The 19,584-nt window shown below is 38.5% G+C and overlaps 2 protein-coding genes across 4 annotated transcripts; one reads left to right on the forward strand and one right to left on the reverse strand.

The window, feature by feature from the left end:
- Nucleotides 1-233: 233 nt before the first annotated feature.
- On the reverse strand, nt 234-9,349 carry THAP5 (THAP domain containing 5). 3 transcript variants are annotated; one of them, XM_054181216.1, is made up of 3 exons: nt 9,201-9,349; nt 5,180-5,369; nt 234-1,737 (listed from the first exon to the last, which is right to left on the reverse strand). In XM_054181216.1, the coding sequence occupies exons 1-3, from the start codon at nt 9,281-9,283 to the stop codon at nt 766-768; spliced, it is 1,245 nt and encodes a 414-aa protein (XP_054037191.1). In that variant the 5' UTR covers nt 9,284-9,349; the 3' UTR covers nt 234-765. The 3 variants fall into 3 exon arrangements, with proteins under 3 accessions (XP_054037191.1, XP_054037207.1, XP_054037200.1); XM_054181232.1 differs by lacking the exon at nt 9,201-9,349 and adding an exon at nt 8,459-8,690; XM_054181225.1 differs by lacking the exon at nt 9,201-9,349 and adding an exon at nt 7,369-7,956.
- Nucleotides 9,350-9,453: 104 nt separating this feature from the next.
- DNAJB9 (DnaJ heat shock protein family (Hsp40) member B9) lies at nt 9,454-19,188 on the forward strand. The gene is made up of 3 exons (XM_054222077.1): nt 9,454-9,604; nt 13,463-13,690; nt 15,446-19,188. The coding sequence occupies exons 2-3, from the start codon at nt 13,474-13,476 to the stop codon at nt 15,874-15,876; spliced, it is 648 nt and encodes a 215-aa protein (XP_054078052.1). The 5' UTR covers nt 9,454-9,604; nt 13,463-13,473; the 3' UTR covers nt 15,877-19,188.
- The last annotated feature ends 396 nt before the right edge of the window (nt 19,189-19,584 follow it).

A 19,584-nucleotide genomic window follows, 5' to 3' on the forward strand; every position in this document is an offset into this window, starting at 1 on the left:
CCCTCCAAAGCATGGTTTTCTTCAGTGCATTATTAAGGGTATATAAATTACCCAGCTATAGATTGTAAGAGGATCAATGCTGAGCAGACAGCACTCATTGAATAGTTAGAGCTTTCCCTTTTACTAACCAGCAAAAATATTACTATTTAAAAAAAAAAAAAAAAAAAAGAGATGGACCCGTAACAATATTCTTAAAGAATTTTTGTTTCTAGAACTAAATGCAAAGACAAACCTTTTAATGCAGAAACAATTTTAATAAGGTCAAAGTGTACAAAAATTTATCAGAACAAATGTTAGATGAACGGAAAATTAAAGAGTAATTGCGGCCTCAGCGGACAATGTGTATTACATACCTCCTTACTCATCTGAAAGAGAATTACGACACTTCTTTTTTTAAAACAAGTTTTACAATTGTCCATCCTTCATGGTTATTCTGTCCATTTTACTGCTGCCCCAAATACAGAAGTTGCATGTTTCAGAGAAGCCTGCAGATAGAAAGGTTTAACTTATCTTTATAGATTCAATTCATATTGTTTTTAACAAAACTTTAATAGTTTGTTTTTTTTTTAAAGCTTACTTGCAAGTCATGTTTTATAGGTAATATTCTACCACCTAGCTTTGGTAGTGGTTGATTTTAAAGAATAGTTGCTATTCACACAATTTGCGTTAGATGTTTAAAATACCATGACTGAAACAAAAGTTAATTTGTCCAAAAGGACAGCCAAAGAGGCTAAAAAGATATTTTAGAACAATCATCAGAAGCCTTTATTGTATCATAGTCACTTCAAGTGTTGTAAAGCAGTTTTCTACAATCTTCAGCTTTTCTTCAGAAAGCAGGTTTTCTTGCTTCAGTTGTCCAATAAGTGCTTCCAAGGACCTGAGTCTCCCCAAAGTTTTTATCTCCTGCATTTCAAGTAGAGTTATCTTAGAGTAGAGCTTTGAAATTTTTTGCCAAAGGTGATCTCTGTCTATGTCTTGTTTGCAGTATGAATGCTCAGTTTGTAATACTTCATTTCCACCATATGCATTCATATACACAGATTTATCTGTTTCTGTTTCTATGTCCTCTGTGTCAAGAAACTCGTGCTTAATCGGCAGAAAAGAACTATTTTCTATTTCAGGCTCTTCTGGACTCTCTGCTGGCACAATAATAGCAATGACAGATTCTTCACCTCCACTGAATTGTTCAATAGTTTGTGTGACTGTACTCAGTAAAACTGCATTTTCACTTGTTGGCTGTACTTCAACAGAACAGCCTACAACATGAGAATTAGGATTTTCAATTGCATAGTCAGTAATTGAACCTAAAGCATTGTTCAGTTTCAGAGACGAATTCAAGTATTCAGGGTCTGTAAACTGCAAGACTGTAGCTGTACAACCCACTGGATCCTCTACAGCAGTAGAAACACTGGTACCTTCCATGCTCTGGACTGCTGGTGGCATTACAAGAGGATTAGGTTGATGTATATGCTGCTTAGATGAATGATCAAGAATGACACAGTCTGCCTGAAAGTCTTCTCCATTTTGAAGTTGTAGTTTTTGAATTTGTAAAGGTTTACTCAATGCAGTTGAGCAAACTACTGCTTTTTCATCTACATTTTCTGGAATTACAGGATTTTTCTTTGGCGTACTAGGTTCAAGTAATGCAGATGCCGCCTTTGACTCTACATTTGTATTTGTTTCTTCCAGGTCATCTCTCTTTTTTTCTTTTGGGGTCTTCTGAGAAGAGTCTTTTTCCTGGAGAAAAAAAAAACAAACCAAAATCATAAAACCAACTACCTTGTAACTAGGAAATCACTTGAACAGAAAAAAAATTGTGCAAATCTTATTTTATAACTTGGTACAGCGTAACTATTAATTTAGACAAACACCATTTAAAAAATACACCAGAGATCTTCATGTGTCTTCCACAACTTTGCTTCAGGTCCTAAATGTTAAAATACTATTTTAAAGCTCTAAAGGCAATAATACTTTTTTTTTTTTCCTTTTTCAAACTCTAAGGAACTTTACTGATTTACATGAGTCATTGTAATTTTAAAAACACTGGAAGAGAAGTGGCTAGACAAATCTGTTTGACAAAGACTGGCTAGCATCTCCTATTACCACCTGAAGTGCTGTATTAAATACCTCTGCATTAAACATACACAGTACAAGATTTTTGCCTTAAAGATGCAACAAAGTTGTTTTAGCCAGTTATGTCAAATTTTTAGTCATGTGGTGCAACCCGAAGAGAATTTAATAACAACAACAAAATAGTTTATGAACGCAGAACAGTGAAACATATTCATGCACAAATACCTAAGTGGATTTTTAAATGAGCAATTCAATTATGAGAGCTAAACTTCACCATTCATAAAAATGGAGACCTTTTTTTTGCATGGATAGAAATCTTAACAGGATAAAATTTTAACAGGCTTTAAACAGAAGTTGTTACTGAAAGAGGGACAATTTGAAGCTTATCCTTTTTTAGCCACCTTCTTTTCCCCTCCTCCACATGAACTACAGCACCACATGATTAGACTTAAGATCAGTATTCAAACAAGATTTTTAGTATGTCAGTCAGTGAAATGAAAATACGCTAACAGTGACTGTCATTTTTTTTTCTAGTAGGCTTGATTATGAAGAGACTAAGCTGCGGAACTTGTACTCATGTTAGGCCTGTGGACTAAAAAACAAAACCAAAAATGCACAGAACAATCACACTGAACAAGAAGCAACTTCAACTTTTCTAACTAAATACTGTCCAGGCAAAAATTTCAAACTATGTTCATGAAAGTTTGTATGTAGTCCGAAGTATCCTAAACACATTAAACTTTGTAATTTAATTTTATATGAACCTTCAGTCTTGAAAGGACTGAAAAACGCACACAAAAATAGAATCCATTTGGTTACCTTTACCTTTTCAAAGATGATATTTACCATCACATCAGTCTTGGGGATTTTGAGAAAACTAGGTATTTCCCTTTCTCTGGTGGTGGTGAACAATACACAAATATTGCAACTCTTCCCTCTCTTTGCCACTCTCAGTTTTCCAAACCAAGAGTTTAGAGGCAAGTGTTGAAAGGCAGCTTGGGACTTTAGCTTCTTGTTCCTCTACATTAACTTGGAAACACAACAAGAAGGGATTCTTCCCCAGAATAAGGAGGGCTCTTTCCCATCTCTTTGTGAATATTCAGTCTGTGTAGAAATTTCAGTTTTGGTGTGTGGGAACGTAATGAAAGATCAGTGAAAAGGACTGTAAACGTGCTCAAGCGACTCAAAACGGGGTGTTGGAGAACACATACATCACACTAATAGTTGCTTAGTCTTATGCGCTCGACAAGGAGAACACCTGCACTTAGATAACAGAGGCTTGTGATGGACTCAGAGGCACCCTATCAAACAGGCCTGAGATTTCTGCCCTGCTGCCAGAGAAGGTTAAAGCACAGTGAAAACTATGCCTGCTTGAATCCCTGAAATACAGGCAAAACGAGCAGGTTTGGACACTCTCTCTCTCGCTCGCTAACAAGGACTCTCTTGCTATCAGGGGCTCTCTTGCTCCATGGTGCCTGCACCCCCTACTTGCGTGCCTCTGCCCAGGTGCTGCTTCAGAGATTCCCTGGTCCAGAAGGCATCGAGATTAAATTTGTTCTTTGCCTTTAATCCGTGGTTTTGTGGTTGTTCATGCGTCCTGTCTGTGTTGGCACACGCATGGGGCAACTACAGAACCAGTGACTAAGTCAACGGATATTGTTGATTTGCGGAGGTGGTCACTGAGATATGTGTAAATGTTTAGAAAAGCACAGTCAGAAGAGTGAGATTAAAGAAAATAATGCCAAAAAGAGAAGTGAGACCACAGGAAAGCAAGTTCACAGTATCACAGATATCAAGAACTGGCATCTCTTCTTTTGATAGCAGGGAAGCGATGGATATGTTGAAAGGAAGCATAGAATGTTCTTTTCCCAAACTGAATAAATTTATCTGGTATTTCCCATGTACATTGCTGATACAAAAATGACTTAGAGAAGCCACTGGTATGTCCTTGGCAACACCACTGCATAAAAAGTTTGTTAACTTCATAACTCTACTGTCCACCTTTGTAGGTGTACTATGACTGCTCTATGGTCACATGCAAAACAAGAGAGAATGAAGAGGGGGGTAAAAGCCAACTTTTCTTTGGGGGAAAAATCACACAGTTATCTGCAACTGCGCAGAACCACAGGGCGGCAAAGTCCAGTTCCAAAGCTAGGGCTCCCTGTTACAATGACAGCACAGGGAAGCGAGTGATAAATTGAAGCAGGGTGGGGGCAGTGGAAGGAAAGATATTTATTGTTAAGTTACTACCACCATAAATTGTGGGATTTTCTATTTTTACATTTGAGAGATTCACCAAGATTGCTTTTCACTCTACAGAGTCAAAAGCAGTCTGGGCAATACTTGCAGCCATCAAAGAAGACAGAGAACTTTATGACTAAAAATAACTTATTTTGTAAAATTGATTAGCCACACATTTCAGTTTCAGCAATTTAGCCTTTAGCAATTTAGGAATTTGTCTTTCCACTTCTCTGACCTCCAACATGATGATCCACAGGAAGATAGTTATGTGTCAGAAGATAATTAGCATAGCTTTGATCAAGATTAGGTGCCTGTGTAGCACGGTATTTTTATGTAACCAACAGTAAAACTCTGTGAAAGACAAGATGGAATAGTCCTCATTGCATATCTTTGGCAGCCTACACCCCTGAACTCTTAGGTGTTAGAGGGGTTAGGGACAGGAAAGAGAAATGTGTAGTTTGAAATTACTACGTTCCAAAGCCGGTATTTATGTACAGTTAATAAAAGGCCTTAAATAACATTAAAATATTCATTAAGAGTAATTGAACAGGAAAAAATATTTACAATCATAATATTTTCATAGGAAATTTATTTTCCTATGGGACATTTCCTATGGGAAATGCTTCTGTAATTTCCAGTTAAAAAAAATACTGGACCTCCAGTCAAAGTATGGGAAGTTTTTCTTCCTTTACACTATGGAATCACATACTCGTTTTGTGTCAGTCCTGTTGATAAAATATTTTGATGGATGGGAATTCTATTTCTAAAATAAAATATGACTACAATACAAATAATTAGAACATCTGTATTACTTAAATAGTTGGTTAGCTTTGTACTACAATAAAAAAAGATAGGAATACATTACCTCATCATCTGGGGAAGAGAAAATTGTTGGTACAGCATTATGTTTCAAGTATCGTATACCCCATCGCACATCAAGGGAATCAGGAGTAAAATGATCACTGCATAGAAGCTGGTGCTTACTTGGAGTCCATGCATCTCGTTTCATATTCCGCAACCATTTCTCAAGTCGCTCTTTATCATGAAGCGGAAATCTTTTTTAAAGCGGTTGAAAAAACAAACAAAACCACAAACATAAAAACTGTTATTTTTTCTCTCTCTTTCTTTATTCTTTTGAAATAACAAATATCTCATTGCTTCTTACAAGGTAGTCTTTCCTTACAAAAAGATTAAAATAATCCTTTTTAAAAAATTTTAAATATGAAATGCTAATCAGGATGTCACTTACATGTTAATACAATAATTAAGCAAATTCCTTCTAGTTGGATTATTTGCTCCAGAGTTCAGCAGCAGAATTTCTGTTGATTTCTGCTAGCAAAGGGTTTCAGAACCCATGGCCAAGATGTTTTAAAAGGTTTGATCCTGCAACACTTACTCAGAAAGTAGTTCTGATGAAGTCAGATGAAATACTCTGACATAGTTTTAAATAAATATGGCCCGGCCTTCATTTTAGAAACAGTATTTGTGGGGCTTTTTTGTCTTAATAGACACAATTAGTAACATAAAGTTTTGTTACTATTTTTTGTTTAACAGAGTACCTCTTAATATATGTCATACTTCAGCTTATCTGATAATTTGGAAATGTGAATATTTCCAGTGCAGGATTTAAATTTTGTTCAAAAAGTAAATACACACAAATGCAAAGCATTTCTGTATTTTGTGTTTCAGCAATTAAACTTTCTTACAGTGTTGAGAACCCACACAATATTATGTAAGCCATAACTAACTTTTCAACCACCTAACCTACTTGAAAAGGAAAATTCATAAAAAAAATTAAATCGTTTTTGAAAATACATGCACACAGTCAGAGAAATTACATGGGAAAGAGAACTAAATTAAAAGGAAGTGGGCAAAGATATAAAATTTACTTAAATGAATCGCGATACACAAATTAAAGGGAAATCAAAGGCTAATTCTGATGCATATACAGTCAAGTGGGTATGGTGATGGCAACATAAACATTCAGACCACTCTTAGCTCTTATCTCTTACCAGACCGACATCAGGGTGTTTGTAATATGCTTACAGATTTCTCTGGTGCATATCAAGTTTCTTTCAACTCTAGCATACACCCCATATGATATACATAAACCATAACTTGAATTCTGAGCACTGGTAAATAACTACTGTTAAGAAAGCAATATTCCTTAGAAACATGAGTAATAATTTTTTTAAAAAAAATTATGTTTTTGTGGATATGAAACTGTAAGAGACAGATTCATGTGGTCATTAAACCTGACTTGATTGTAACTGTAGGATGTAAAAATCATTAGCTGTGGGCAGTATGATGCACAACAGAAACATCCAGATGTGAACAAGTGCCTACAGCCTCTTTACAAGAGCCATTTTGGTTTACTCCCTAAATAGAAATGGAGCATTCATAACTCAATTTCTCTTCTCTTAGCTCTTGTTTCCTTTTAATTAACAATCAGTTCTTTTAGTTATGCTTATTACCATATATTTATGGAACTTCAATGCACCAAAAAATTGGTTCTGCAGTGAGGTATTACCACACAACAGAAGCTGGGGAGAGAGCCTGGAGTGCCCGGTGTCACCTGAACGCTATGGCACCAGTCAGTCTGGGTAATTCTTGGCAAACCCTAGATCCCACCCTCAAATCCCTGAAGCTGCTGTTTTCCTCCAAAAGCCACACATGGCAATGACTCTCCGTGTTCCAAAACTACAACCTAAGTTCATTTTGAGAGAAAGATACCTGAGATTCACAGGATAAATGTGCATGTCTTCACCCATTCCCCAGCTTTTGAATTTGTTGCCATTTGAATTTTGAAGTTACCAAGGAAACAGAGCAAGCTTTTGATGCATCTGGCTCTGAGTGTTTGCAGGGATGCAAAGAATAATGCCAGCAAGAACACAATAACCTCTTAAGGATGGGTTAGAGGTTCAGCCTTTTCAAATCCTGCCTACTTAGATTGTGTACACCCAATAGCAGCATTACATATATTATATGGCATGCCCCATGAGTAACAGAGCTTAGCCTGGGCTGTTACTACATAGGTCCAAAGAAGGCTCTCACTAATAGGATGGCTCCTTTCAATTGAAGGTCATGGCACCAACCACATCCTCTCCAAGAAGGGATAGAGAACATTTGCTTCTACTGCTGTTACCCTTGCAACATAGCACTTGCTGCCTTCCCCACAGTCAGCCAGCTTCAGATGGGAAACAAAACAATCTGTAGTGAGAGACAATGTCTGATAGCGAAATTCATTATTTTAGCTAAAGGGCAACTTTGCCAAAACCTGCTCCTACTTCACTACCCCTTTACTTGTCAACAGAATCTGTCCTCTGGTGTAAATGAGACACAAAAAAAATGACAATGGAAAGAGGAAGCAAACAGAATTTATTCAGGAACTGCCGCTGCTGCACAAGTAAAAGAGGTGAAGAAATAACACAAAGGCAGGCAGTTAGGCCAACTGAGATTCAGTCACAATTAAAAAGTCCAGAACCAAATCCAGAATGGGTCTCAGAACCAAACCACTGAGAAACAGAGGACTTCTCTGGGGTGGTAAGAGGCAAGGGAATAAAACTTGCAATTCATATCAGTAGTAGTTGCTAACGTAGGGCAAGAGATCTACATAAATCAAATCTCAACACCCCTTCTACAGGGCCATGATACTTGTAATGCAGCCCAATTCAGTGGCTAGATGAAACAGCTGTGTTTTTGCAATCATCTTTATATTGATGCCATACATTTGAATATAAATATGTATCAGCACTCAAACTTGTTTTGATCAGCCATGTGGCACTCACATTCTCTAAAGCAATATAAATAATTTATTTTCCCTCATTTCCATGGTTGTTTTATGATGAATCACATATTAAGAGACACGCCGGGAAAGAGTTTTCCTTCAATCTAAACTAAAATCCCTTTTCAAGGCAGTCTTCCTGTGGGTCTTCCTACATAGCCTTCCTGATCTTGGAATAACAATGACTACTCACCAACTGAAACTGACAACTTAGGTGGAGGTATAAATTTAAGCAAAACAGATTTTGAGGCTAGTTGTGAAATGTATTCTACAAGTTTTTCTTAAATGCTACGAAATTCCTTCTGTTGACAAATGCTTATCACACTTTTATTCACTAGAAATACATTAATATTTAGTTACCTGCACTGTGCTCCTCTCAGGGTTGAGAAACACGGTTTTTATCTCACCATTCTGGGAATCAACGACCACGTAACCACAACAGTACAGAGGTTACTGCGGGCCTGGGATGGTGACGAATCACTCAGGTGGCCGGAGAGTCCTACGCAGCCACCGCAAACTGGTTTTTGGCAAGCGAGCTAGTTAGCTTCCAGCTAGCTCAGCTGCCTCCAAACAAACCAGCAATGCTCCCATTCGCACCGCAGGCGAGATAATAATTCTAGTGGGAATATTTAAAGAATCGGTATCCATGTTTACCTTCCTCCTCTGTTAGGCCCCGCGCTCAGCCTGCAAGCTGTCAGATGGGAGGACGCTCAGCTCCTTCACCATTAAGCCGATGCCTCCGCTGACGCCTGCCCTCCTGAAACACCCCGCGCCGCCTCGCTTGATTAAAAAAACGGGGTAACCAGTGCTCCTAGCAGCTAACCAGCCCCATGATCATACGCGCAAATTTTATTTTTTAGGCAAAATTTTACTTTTTTGGTTTTCACTTCACGAATCCTCTGCGCCTACCCAAGGGCCCTTCGACGCTGCTGCACCTCTCCCCCGCCAAGCAAGGAGGGTGCCGACCCCTAAAGTTAGTTTCTCGGCCATTTACTCCCCCTCCGCGCCCGGCTCCTGAGGCCTCGCCTCCCGCGGCGTTGACCCCTTGGCGCTCGCCATCCCCGGAGCCCGCCCTCACCCAGACCCTTCCCCGGCCACTCACGGGTAGAAGCTCAACTTGCGCTGGTCCCTGGCGCTTTGGCCCCCTCGGTTCTTGCAGCAGGAGGCGGCGCAGTACCGCGGCATGGCGGAACGCAGCAGCCCAGCCCGTCCGGGGCCCGGAACCACCTGCCCGGCGGCGGCGGCGGGGGCGGGGGGGGGCGGGAGTCACGAGGGCAACGGCCACCGCCTCCTCCCGTCGCCCCGCCCCGCCCCTCGGAGCGGAAGCCCCGCCTAGCGTCACGTGGGGCCGAGCGACCAATGGGGCAGCGCTTCGTGTAGGAACCGGCGTCGGGGCGCGGGGGGGCCGGTCTGCGCGAGCGCCGGCGGCCGTTGGGCGGGAGCGGCGCGTGGGGCGCTGAGGGGTAGCGGCCTCTGTGCTGGTGGCGGCCGTGAGCGAGGGCTGAGGTGAGGGGCGCGGCGGGGACTGGGCCTTCCACCGCGGGGAGAGGGGCGGCGGGGAGAGGGGCGGCGGGGAGAGGGGCGGCGGGGAGAGGCCTGGGCCGATGTGGAAGGGCTTGGGGAAGGTGGAGGGCTGCGGAGGTAGCTGGAGGGAAGGCGGTCGCGGAGGGGTTAGAGGGCGCTGGGGCGGCTGGAGGAGAGGGTCTGGGGACGGTGTGGGAAAGGGGAGACACTGTGGGAAAGGGGGGACATTGGTGGTGTACCTTAGAGCTTTGGGACAACACTGGGACTCGTTCTGGTGGGTTTATTTGCTCTTTGGGTCCCTCTGAGCTCTCATTTCTCGCTAGGCCCGTTTGCAGTGATCTTTCCCAAGCCTGACCGTCTTGGAGGTGGGACAGCGTCCCTTAGTGTCGCTGGTATTATCTGCCGAGCTCTGTTTCGGCCTCGCTTTGTGGTACGGCTCTAGCGAGGTTCATTAGGGGCCTGGCTAGGGAGGGTGATGCCAGGGGAGGCTCTCTCTCGTTTCCCAGTTCTCCCGGGCTAATTTCAGGAGCCTTCTAGATTTGCTTTCTGATCAGTATAGGAGAGGCCAAGAAAAGTACAAGCTCCGGAGTTTGACAGACTCTCCTGTAGCTGGCTGTGGGAGACTTGCTTACTCATCGGGTTAGTCGTGATATGAGAACCAATGGAAAACTTTGTTAGTTTGCTCACTACTAATGAATCGTTTGCAAAAATAATTATATGACATCAGAATTCCACTGGATAGTGCATCGCAATTCATGTAATCAGAGCAGTAGTGGTGCTGTGGATTTTCTGAGTATGTGAGGCTTTGTGAATTTACCGAAGATCTATGCTATTTACCCCTAAAGAGGGATGGAATACGGCATTTGCATTGCAAGATGGAAAGTAGCTCCTCGTGTTCTATGTGACAGATTTTATTCCAGCTGCGTCATCCTTAAACATTACCATCTTGCAGCTATTGATAAATGTTGATGAACTGATAAAGAACTGATTGTTATCACCTCTATAATACTCTTGATAAATACTAGACAGTATACTTCCTATACCAAGCTTAATAGTAGTTGGGATCTGTAGCTACTTATCCTGCAAAGTTAAATAATTAATCTGTATTAATAAAATCTCTAACTTTATTGCTAGATGTACCCAAATAAAATGTAGTTCTTTATAACTGTAAGGAGGGACTGTTTTATAGCATGAGCCTAATGTCAAGAAGTATACACAACTTCCAAAGTCTGGAAGTAACTTCTGTGCATAGCCTGGAAAGTGAAACTTGTCTGTCCCTTTTCAGTTGGGAAACAGAGGAAGAAGGAGACATAAGCAGAATAGTGTTTAAAAGAAACTTCGTTTTGAAAGTAATTGTAAAAATAGTTAGGGATGGCAAAGGAGAGGTCAGGCATTTAACATCTTACTTAACAGTAGCAACATTAAGATGCTGACAGCATATAAAAGAGGTATGTTCTGAAAAGTAAATTCAATAATGGATAATAGTGTCTAAATATAAGACTTACTGTGTCAAGTTTAAAATGTTGCTTATATTGGAGTTTCATTTGTATTTGATTTTCATTTATGTTTTATTATGTTTGAGTTTCATTGAGTTGTTCAAGGGCAGCATTAAGTTGTCTACATTATTTTAAAAAACAGTGAAACTTAAGTACTGTTGCTTTTTATATGCTTCAGAAATTCAGATGAAACTAGGGAAAGTATAGCATAGAACTGCACTCCAGAAACCCTAATGTAAAACTGTAGAAAAAGGAGAACTTAGGTGTAATTCATTATCAAGAGTAATAGAAGTTGAAGTTAGGCTGAGCAGAAGACTTTAGGGGAGTGACTTGATCAGGCTCTGATGAACTTGGGAGTTATAAAAGAGTGTTTGGCTCTTAATGAAGAACATAAACTGCTCTTTTCAATGTTTAATAATAGAAGCAGGGAAGTTAGCCTTAAGAGAATGCAGCAGGTGATTATGTAAGCGTGATGCAGGTGTGTGGAAATGAAGTAAAATCAAAACAGTCTCACATGTGAGATGAAGACGTGGATCTGAATCTATAAAGCACAAACAGGAAGAAAGTCCCAAAAGTGTGGAAGGATGTACATATGTGTAGTTCTTAGTGTCCAAGTGGCAAAGTTTCAGGTTAGTGAACAGGTGAGAGAAAATATGTGCAAAGGCTTGTACTAAAAATATGTCTGGTATCATGCACGAAGAATACTGAAAAGACCTGTCTGTTTGATATCTAAGTACCACTGATCAAAATACCGTTTGTTTCAACTGCTGCTCCTCAACACTTGATATCATGCAGGCTGCTCGCCAAATAAATACTTAAGAGGGCATGGGCATGTTAATCTTACAAGCTTTTTGCTCTTGCCTCGCAAGATTCATTTTAGCCCCCTGATTTACCTATTAGAAATTATATTTTTTTTTTCCCATTTTTGGTGCTTGGGTGTTAAGTTTCTTGAGAGCATATGGACTTTCTATTAAAGGCTTAATCGTCTTACGTACCTGATAGTCAAAGGTTTTGAACTCTCTGTGACAAATATTTGGGCCACATAGCATCTAAAAATATTCTAACTTTAATAATAACCAGACTGTAAGGATCGTTTATTCAACTTTCAGGAAAGCAATACCATTCATATCTCCGAGTTGTACTTGCACTCAAATCAGTGTAATCTGGTGAGTGGGACGTGTTACTTCTGGCATGTTCAAGGCCTTGTCATTTATCCTGCTGGTTGGGTGACAGCCAGCATTCTGTCTTTGAACATTCACGTTTCTATACTCTGTGTTTTAAATACAATATTCACAGACCTTGAAAATCATTTGATCTCTCCTTCTGATAGGAGGAGCTCACGCTGTCCTTCATAAAAATCACGAAAGATCATGTGCCTACGTGGAACTGATTTTTCTCATGACTTGTGCCACAGCTTTTTCCCCTGAGTTCTAACATTGGTTTGTTTTAAAATGTAACCTTTTGACAAATAGGTTGCTGAAAAAAAGTTACAACTTTTAATTATTGTTGAAGCTGCTTGTCTAGTGAAGAAGCCTTTTTTTTTTGAGTTCAGTTCAGACATGGAGAGTTTAATATGTAAACCTTTATATGCAGTGACATTTATCAAATGAATTTCTTTGATATCAAAGATATGTTAGGTATTTTTATTTATAGTACAATCTAATATGGAAGTAAGCTAAGCTCAGCCCATTGTACAGTAAATGAAAATATGCCCTACTTGACTGAACTCTGTACTTTAAATGAGTGTTTTACTCTATCATGTTCTCCTTGGGTCAGTTAAGTGACCTTCTGAAGCTGAGCATGAACGTCCAACAGTCTTGTCTTCCTGCTCCTCGCAGTCAATGTTTAGTTCAGTTGTGTTTTCAGGCTCTTATTGTTGCACAAGCTAATCAGTGAATTGGTCTTCCAGTGTTGAGTGGGTTTTTGCAACCTGTGCTTAATGTAGAGCTGCTATGTTTATGGTCCTAGAACTCAAGAATTAATTTAAAGCTAGTTCAGGTATGCCAGCATGAACTGTTTGATACAGTGAAACATATTGTGTATTTACTTCAACAGTTCTGTGGGAGAATGTACAGTTAAGGGTAGGTGTAAAACAAAGATGAACACTGAAGCGTGCTTGTGATGCATGTGAAATGTGAATTTGCAGTAGTTTCACTTTCATATTCTGTGAATCTGAAACTAGGGGAATGGAATTTGACACGTGTGAAACAGCGTGCTTACATGTCTGTCACTGAGTGACTCCTGAAACATGTAGGTCTTCCTCTTCGAGCTTACAGTTGTACTTTTAAGTTATTGTGGAATGTGAAATAACTTGTTCTTCAAGTATATTTCGCTTTCTTTCTAGGAACCAGAGAAATGGCCACTACGCAATCTGTCTTCACATTTGCTCTCTGCATTTTAATGATAACTGAATTAATACTGGCTACAGAGAGCTATTATGATATCTTAGGAGTGCCAAAAAATGCATCTGACCGCCAGATCAAGAAGGCATTTCACAAGCTCGCTATGAAATACCACCCAGACAAAAATAAGAGTCCTGGAGCAGAAGCGAAGTTTAGAGAAATTGCCGAAGGTAATATATGCTAACCTTAGTCTTAATAATTTGACATGTGGCTTATATCTGTGAGCAGATTTGGTAATTTAAGTATGCTCTGTTTTTACTGAGTAAGAGGTAAAAAGACTTTTTTTTTTTCTTCTTCTGTGCTATCAAATGTTCAATATCAATATCTTACTTGTTTCTGTTTCATTGCACATTAGGCAGGCCTTTTACACAGTTTATGCATTCCTGCTTATTAGGCTTTTTGGCTTATGCTTCTTGTCACAAAAAATACTTGGCAGTAGGACAGCTTCCTAGGAGGTTAATTCTTATCTTTTGATCTGTCTAATAACATCCAGCTCAGGATTACTAGGGCTTCAGGGGGACCTAACAGCGACCTTCCAGTAACTATGGGGAGATTTAGCAAAAAAAATGCAGCAAGGTGCTTCAGTGGTTTGTGGTGGGATTAAAAGAGACAACAGGTGTAAGAGATTCAGAGTGGCTATAAGGAAAAACTTTTTCACCTTGAGGATAGGCCAATGTTGGAACGGGTTTCTTAGAGAGGTTGTGGAGTCTCCAACCTTGGAAATTTTTAAGGAATGAGGGGATAAAGTCCTGAGTAATTTAGAGGCTTGTAACTTTTTAGGGCTTGTAAATTGTAACTGACCCTACTTTGAGCAGGAGGTTAGAATAGAGACCTTCTGAGGTTCCTTCCAACATGAACTATCCTGTTATTCTAGGAATACACCATTCGTAAGTGTTGTGTGATAAAATATAATGGTGGAAGCAAATAATCCAGAATAGAAAAAGATTTGGTGAAAAATAAGGTGTTTCCATTTCTGCCTTCCATAGACTGTGTTATAACATCCATCTATTTGTGTAGTTCTCCTAACTAAGATAATAAGATATTTCTGGCAGTCTTTTTACATTCTGCAGTTGTTGGCACCTATTACAGGAGGAGCTTGTAACTCTTAAGTAAGTGTTGAAGTATATAGAATAGTTGCAAGCCTCTGACAGATAAGAAAATAGAAATGTTTGAAATACTTCATGTTATCAGAATAGGTATATTATCTGTCAGAGTTTCTACCTTGGAACAGCAGTAGCTGTAGGTCTGGACCAAAGATCAGGTGGAAACCTAATTCCATTTTAGGTACATCCAAACACAAAATGTATGTTTATTGTTGAACTTTTGGAAAAAATTGAGAATTTGGACATAGAGGAAACTCATTTCCTTTGTTTTATCTCCTTGATGTTTATCTTGTTGGTTAGTTGTAACTGCAGTGTAGCTAGGGCTTGCTGGCTGGCTGGCAAGTAGTTTTGCAGACTTTGCACTGTGTTTCTGTGACAGGAATGCAGCAGGCAGTTAGTTCGTTTTGTTAGATAGAGCTCCTAACTCATCCTCTCTCCTTCAGTCTTTCTGATCACCGTGTGTCATTGCTATTTTCTTTCAAATATAAGCACCAACCTTTATTGGTAGTTAAACTGTGTTGTATTATGGGAATTAAAAATTTCAAGGATATAATCTGTCCTCATAGTATAGCTATATTTATTATTATAAATAAATAGTTATTTATCTTGAAACAGCTTATTTTGTGTTGAATAAAGTTAAAGTCAAGTTGAGCTTGATTGGGCTTGTGTCTCAAATGAAAGTCTTGCTTGAACTTTGTCCTGTTGAGGGAGTGCGATAAAGCTGCTGCTCTTTATATTTGGGAATGGTTTTCTTTTTTCTTTTTTAAATGGGAATGTAAATAAACTTTTTAAACTTTTTTTGTTTGTTTTAAATGGAAATAGCTTATGAAACATTATCAGATGAAAATAAACGAAGAGAATATGATCAGTTTGGGCATCACGGAGGACAAGGAAACAATGAAAGTCCGTTTCATCAGTCATTTAATTTCAACTTTGATGATCTGTTCAAAGACTTTGACCTCTTTAGTCAAAACTCACGGTCAAAAAAGCACTTTGAAAATCACTTCCGAAGTCATCGGGAAGCTCACAATCGGCAAAGACGTTCTTTCCAAGAGTTCTCCTTTGGAGGTGGACTGTTTGATGATGTGTTTGAAAATATGGAGAAAATGTTTTCGTTTAGTGACTTTGAAAACGCACACCGACATGCAGTGCGAACTGATACCAGGTTTCATGGATCCAGCAAGCACTGTAGGACTGTCACTCAGAGACGAGGAAATATGGTTACCACGTATACAGACTGTTCTGGACAATAATGTCTCCTTTCTTTTCATCTCTCTTCTTCTTTCAACATCTTCATAACCTCTCTTGGTTTTGTGCTAACAAGGAAAAAATTCTTTGAACTGTTTGTTCTAAAAAACACTTAACTACTATAAAGAAATTGTAGATGAAACTAATCTTCAAAATAGAAACAATACACAGTTGGGAAGTAAATGTCTTAGTAACTACTTAGAATGGGAGAGAAGTCATCTCATGTATTTGAAACTTCACGTATTCATGTATTTGAACTTCAACATAAGATACATATTTTTAATTTCAGAGATGTAGTACAATTTTTTTCATATATGCCAATTCAGGACTGTTTGAGTTACTGGTGCGTATGGATTGCAGCAGGGGAGATACTTGCAATTTTTACCTGATACGGACTTACTGTGCAAATTTGATAATTTATACAAAGTAGCAGCAGAAATATGACTTACCTGAGTCTCTGTCACTCTTTTCAGCATTACAAATGTATTAATAAAAAACCCGCTTTTTAAAATTGGAAAATAACAAGAGGGAATATGTTAAGATTGTGCTTTACCTAGGAGAGTGATATAGGAATTACTTTTTTTTTTTCCAAATAGCCTTTCATTGGCCTGAAGAGATTTTAGGATTTGAATAACCCTTGACTTATTTAAGGGCTATTCATGTATGTAAGCTTGTGTGCACACAAACTTTTTTTTCTTCCTTCCAAAGTACAAATATCTCCTTAACAAAGTTTAGAAGAGCATACTGAGAACACTCTTGTTTTGTGCTTATTATATTATCATGTGTGCAATGTAGTTTCTGTAGCTCAGTTTATTGAACGTAAATACTCTCCTGTGCTCTTGTGAACTTAAACAAGGTAAGCTTGCTGCCAGATTCCTAGTGTTCCTGGAAGGTTCTAAATAAAAAAATCAGTAGATTGTGTTTAGACTTGACAGATTTGTTACCAGGAGTCTTTCAGCATTGTGATTAGAAATGTAAATTCTTAGCATAAACACAGAGTACAACTGACAATTAAAATTGTTGTATTCATCTAATATCTTGTGCAGGAATTTCATAATAAAGACAGTACGAATGGGTATTGGTTTTCAAAACCATGGAAATCCATAACCAGTCTAAGTTATTTAAAACTGAAAAAAAAAAAGAGGTGAGGGGAAACCCAACAAAAAACCACACAAAAAACCTGTAAATATTTTTACTGATGTCAATCCAAAAGTTTTGTTTTATTTCTTAACTAGTAGTACAGGTTTAGTATATTAAATTGGTTCCCCTTAATAAGATTGCTGTCACCCACATATTGCTATCCCTTTGGAATTGTGAAATAAGAATTTACCTTTCAGATTGATTACATCAGCAAAATGAGCATTTTAAACAACAATATTCTAAATAGGTGTTGAGTTTTTAAAAATCTTTATCAAAAGAGATTTAACCCTTTGCTTCTCAGATGGATATTGAAAGCTGCCTATTTGCTAAGTAACTTTAATCTTCCCCTCAAAAGGGTATGTATTATTGCTTGTTCAATTTTCATTCACTAGATACTTGGAATGGATTGTTGCATTATATTAAGTGCTTGTTCTTTTCCATGTTCTTGTTTATTTATTAATAGACTAATACCTCATATATGGTCTTTATATAAAGCCAGTAATTTGTGCAACATTTTCGGAATGTGCAATATTCTTATACTAGGAAAAGTGCTGGAGTGAGTGTGTTTGTGTTATTTCCCCCCTTTTTCTGTGTAAGTAGAGATTTTTCATTTCTTCTGTATAATTAATATATGATTCAATCAAAAATTGTAATTAATATAGATTTCTGCATTTTTTTCTTTAACATACTCCATCAGTCCTATGCATGAATCAAATTATCTGCCTGATTCATGTCATATGGGCATCCAAATGAACAAATACTAACTTAAAGTTCTGAATTACTTTCTTTTACAAATATCAAGCTTTTTAGAGGACATTTCTGTATGCATTTGACAAGAATTGTTCACACTGAGAAGACTTTGGCGGGATGTGGCCTTTAGTATTAAATATAAGAGAGTATTAGTGAATATCCTTTAGGGATGACCGCTGGAATTTAGGGGTGAGAGGCAACTCTGGAAGTAGGATGCAGAGATAAAATGTTAATGCCTTTCTTACTCTAGTGAGAATTTTCTTAATATAAAATAAAAAAAAAATAATTTGTAAACATCAGAATGAGCAGTTCCTAAGCATGGGAGAAGGAATATTTAAAGATCATACTGGAACCAAACTATTGACTTCACCAAAGGTAGTTTTCTCCAGTTATGAATTTGAGTCCTTTCCCTAATCCCGAATTAGAGGATTAAGGGTTAAAATGAGCACTGTAAATGGTAGGAATTGCAGCCACCCCCAAAATTTTAAGTCTGTTTTAAGTGACTGTATGAGTACACCAACTTTTGGGCTAAACTTTTAGTGAAAATCAAGGGTCCTTGGCTCCTTCTAGGCTAGATTTCCCTCTTTAAGGATACTCCAAACTTGGTATGAATGAAGCGTACTTGTTTTCTTTAACTCTTTAACGTCAAACTATGAAACTAATAATAAAATGATAGGGTTACTAGTTTTTTAGCTGATAGTACCTTAAAAAGACTTCTGCCTAGTCTGTTTGTATCTCCTTCCATATTAGTTCTCTTAATTACTTGCCATAGGAAAACCAACAAATACTTGCTGTTATTCCGATGGCTTCTCAAAGTGACCTTTCTACATGTTTTGGTTGTTGAGCTCTCCTTTTGGATTTTACCTTGGATTATCACTAGTGTTGCAGGGTCTAGTGTGTTGCTATCCATATGACTTTCTGTGATGGGTATGCTTTGAATAGACCTTACCCGAAGAAATTCAGGCAGGCTTTCCTCAGCCAGCAGTTTTCAGTGCCGTGGCTGTCGGAGCATATGCTTGCAAAACATGTTGCGTGACTCACTTATTCAGGGCTCTTGCACATTCTTTTCCTATTTATAGTGTTTGCTTCATGGCAGGTTCTCCAACGGAAGTCCTGGTATGACCTTATGACACCCCTGACTTCAGAAATTTAAGTGCCATCTTTGATCTCCTTAACTTGTGAAAAGACCCAGCAAAACTTTTTTGTTGTTGTTGTGTGAGGGTGAAAAAAAAACAATTCTTAACAATTTCTGAAAGGCTTTTATGCATATGTAATTGCAAATGGTTGAGTTTCTAAAACTTTACAAAAAAATATTGTGTTTTTTATGTTTGATTTTTCCCATTATACTTTTGAAACACAGTATCTAGTGGAGATGAAAGTACTGTAAACATAATTAGGGTGCCATTACATTAAATATGTAAAAATTGTTTGTGTGTGAAGTCTTTTTTCTTTTTTTTCCCCTCTTCTTTAAGATATAGATGGAAGCCAGGTTCAGGTGGGTCGTGTGGCACTGTGCTTTATGGAACATTTTGACCACGTTTTCCCTGAATGGTATGCTGGGGTTGGCAGGGAGAAGGCAGTGGGGTTGGAAGAAATTGGCTTAATTTTACCTGGTCTGTTTTTCTTGGTGTCCTGGTTTGAGCTATGCAGGATTAATTTCTCTTTCAGTAGTTTTACTTTTCAGTAAGGTCTTTTCTATTCCTTGAGAAAACTGCATATTTAGAAGACTCTGGTGTCTGAATTTGTGAAAATACTTACTTTATAGCCAGCTGTGGTTTGTGGGTTTCAAGATCTTGGTCTTTTCAAGCTCGCCAGGTGCAGGG

Source organism: Rissa tridactyla, chromosome 1 (assembly GCF_028500815.1).
Source record: "Rissa tridactyla isolate bRisTri1 chromosome 1, bRisTri1.patW.cur.20221130, whole genome shotgun sequence".
Taxonomy (NCBI): domain Eukaryota; kingdom Metazoa; phylum Chordata; class Aves; order Charadriiformes; family Laridae; genus Rissa; species Rissa tridactyla.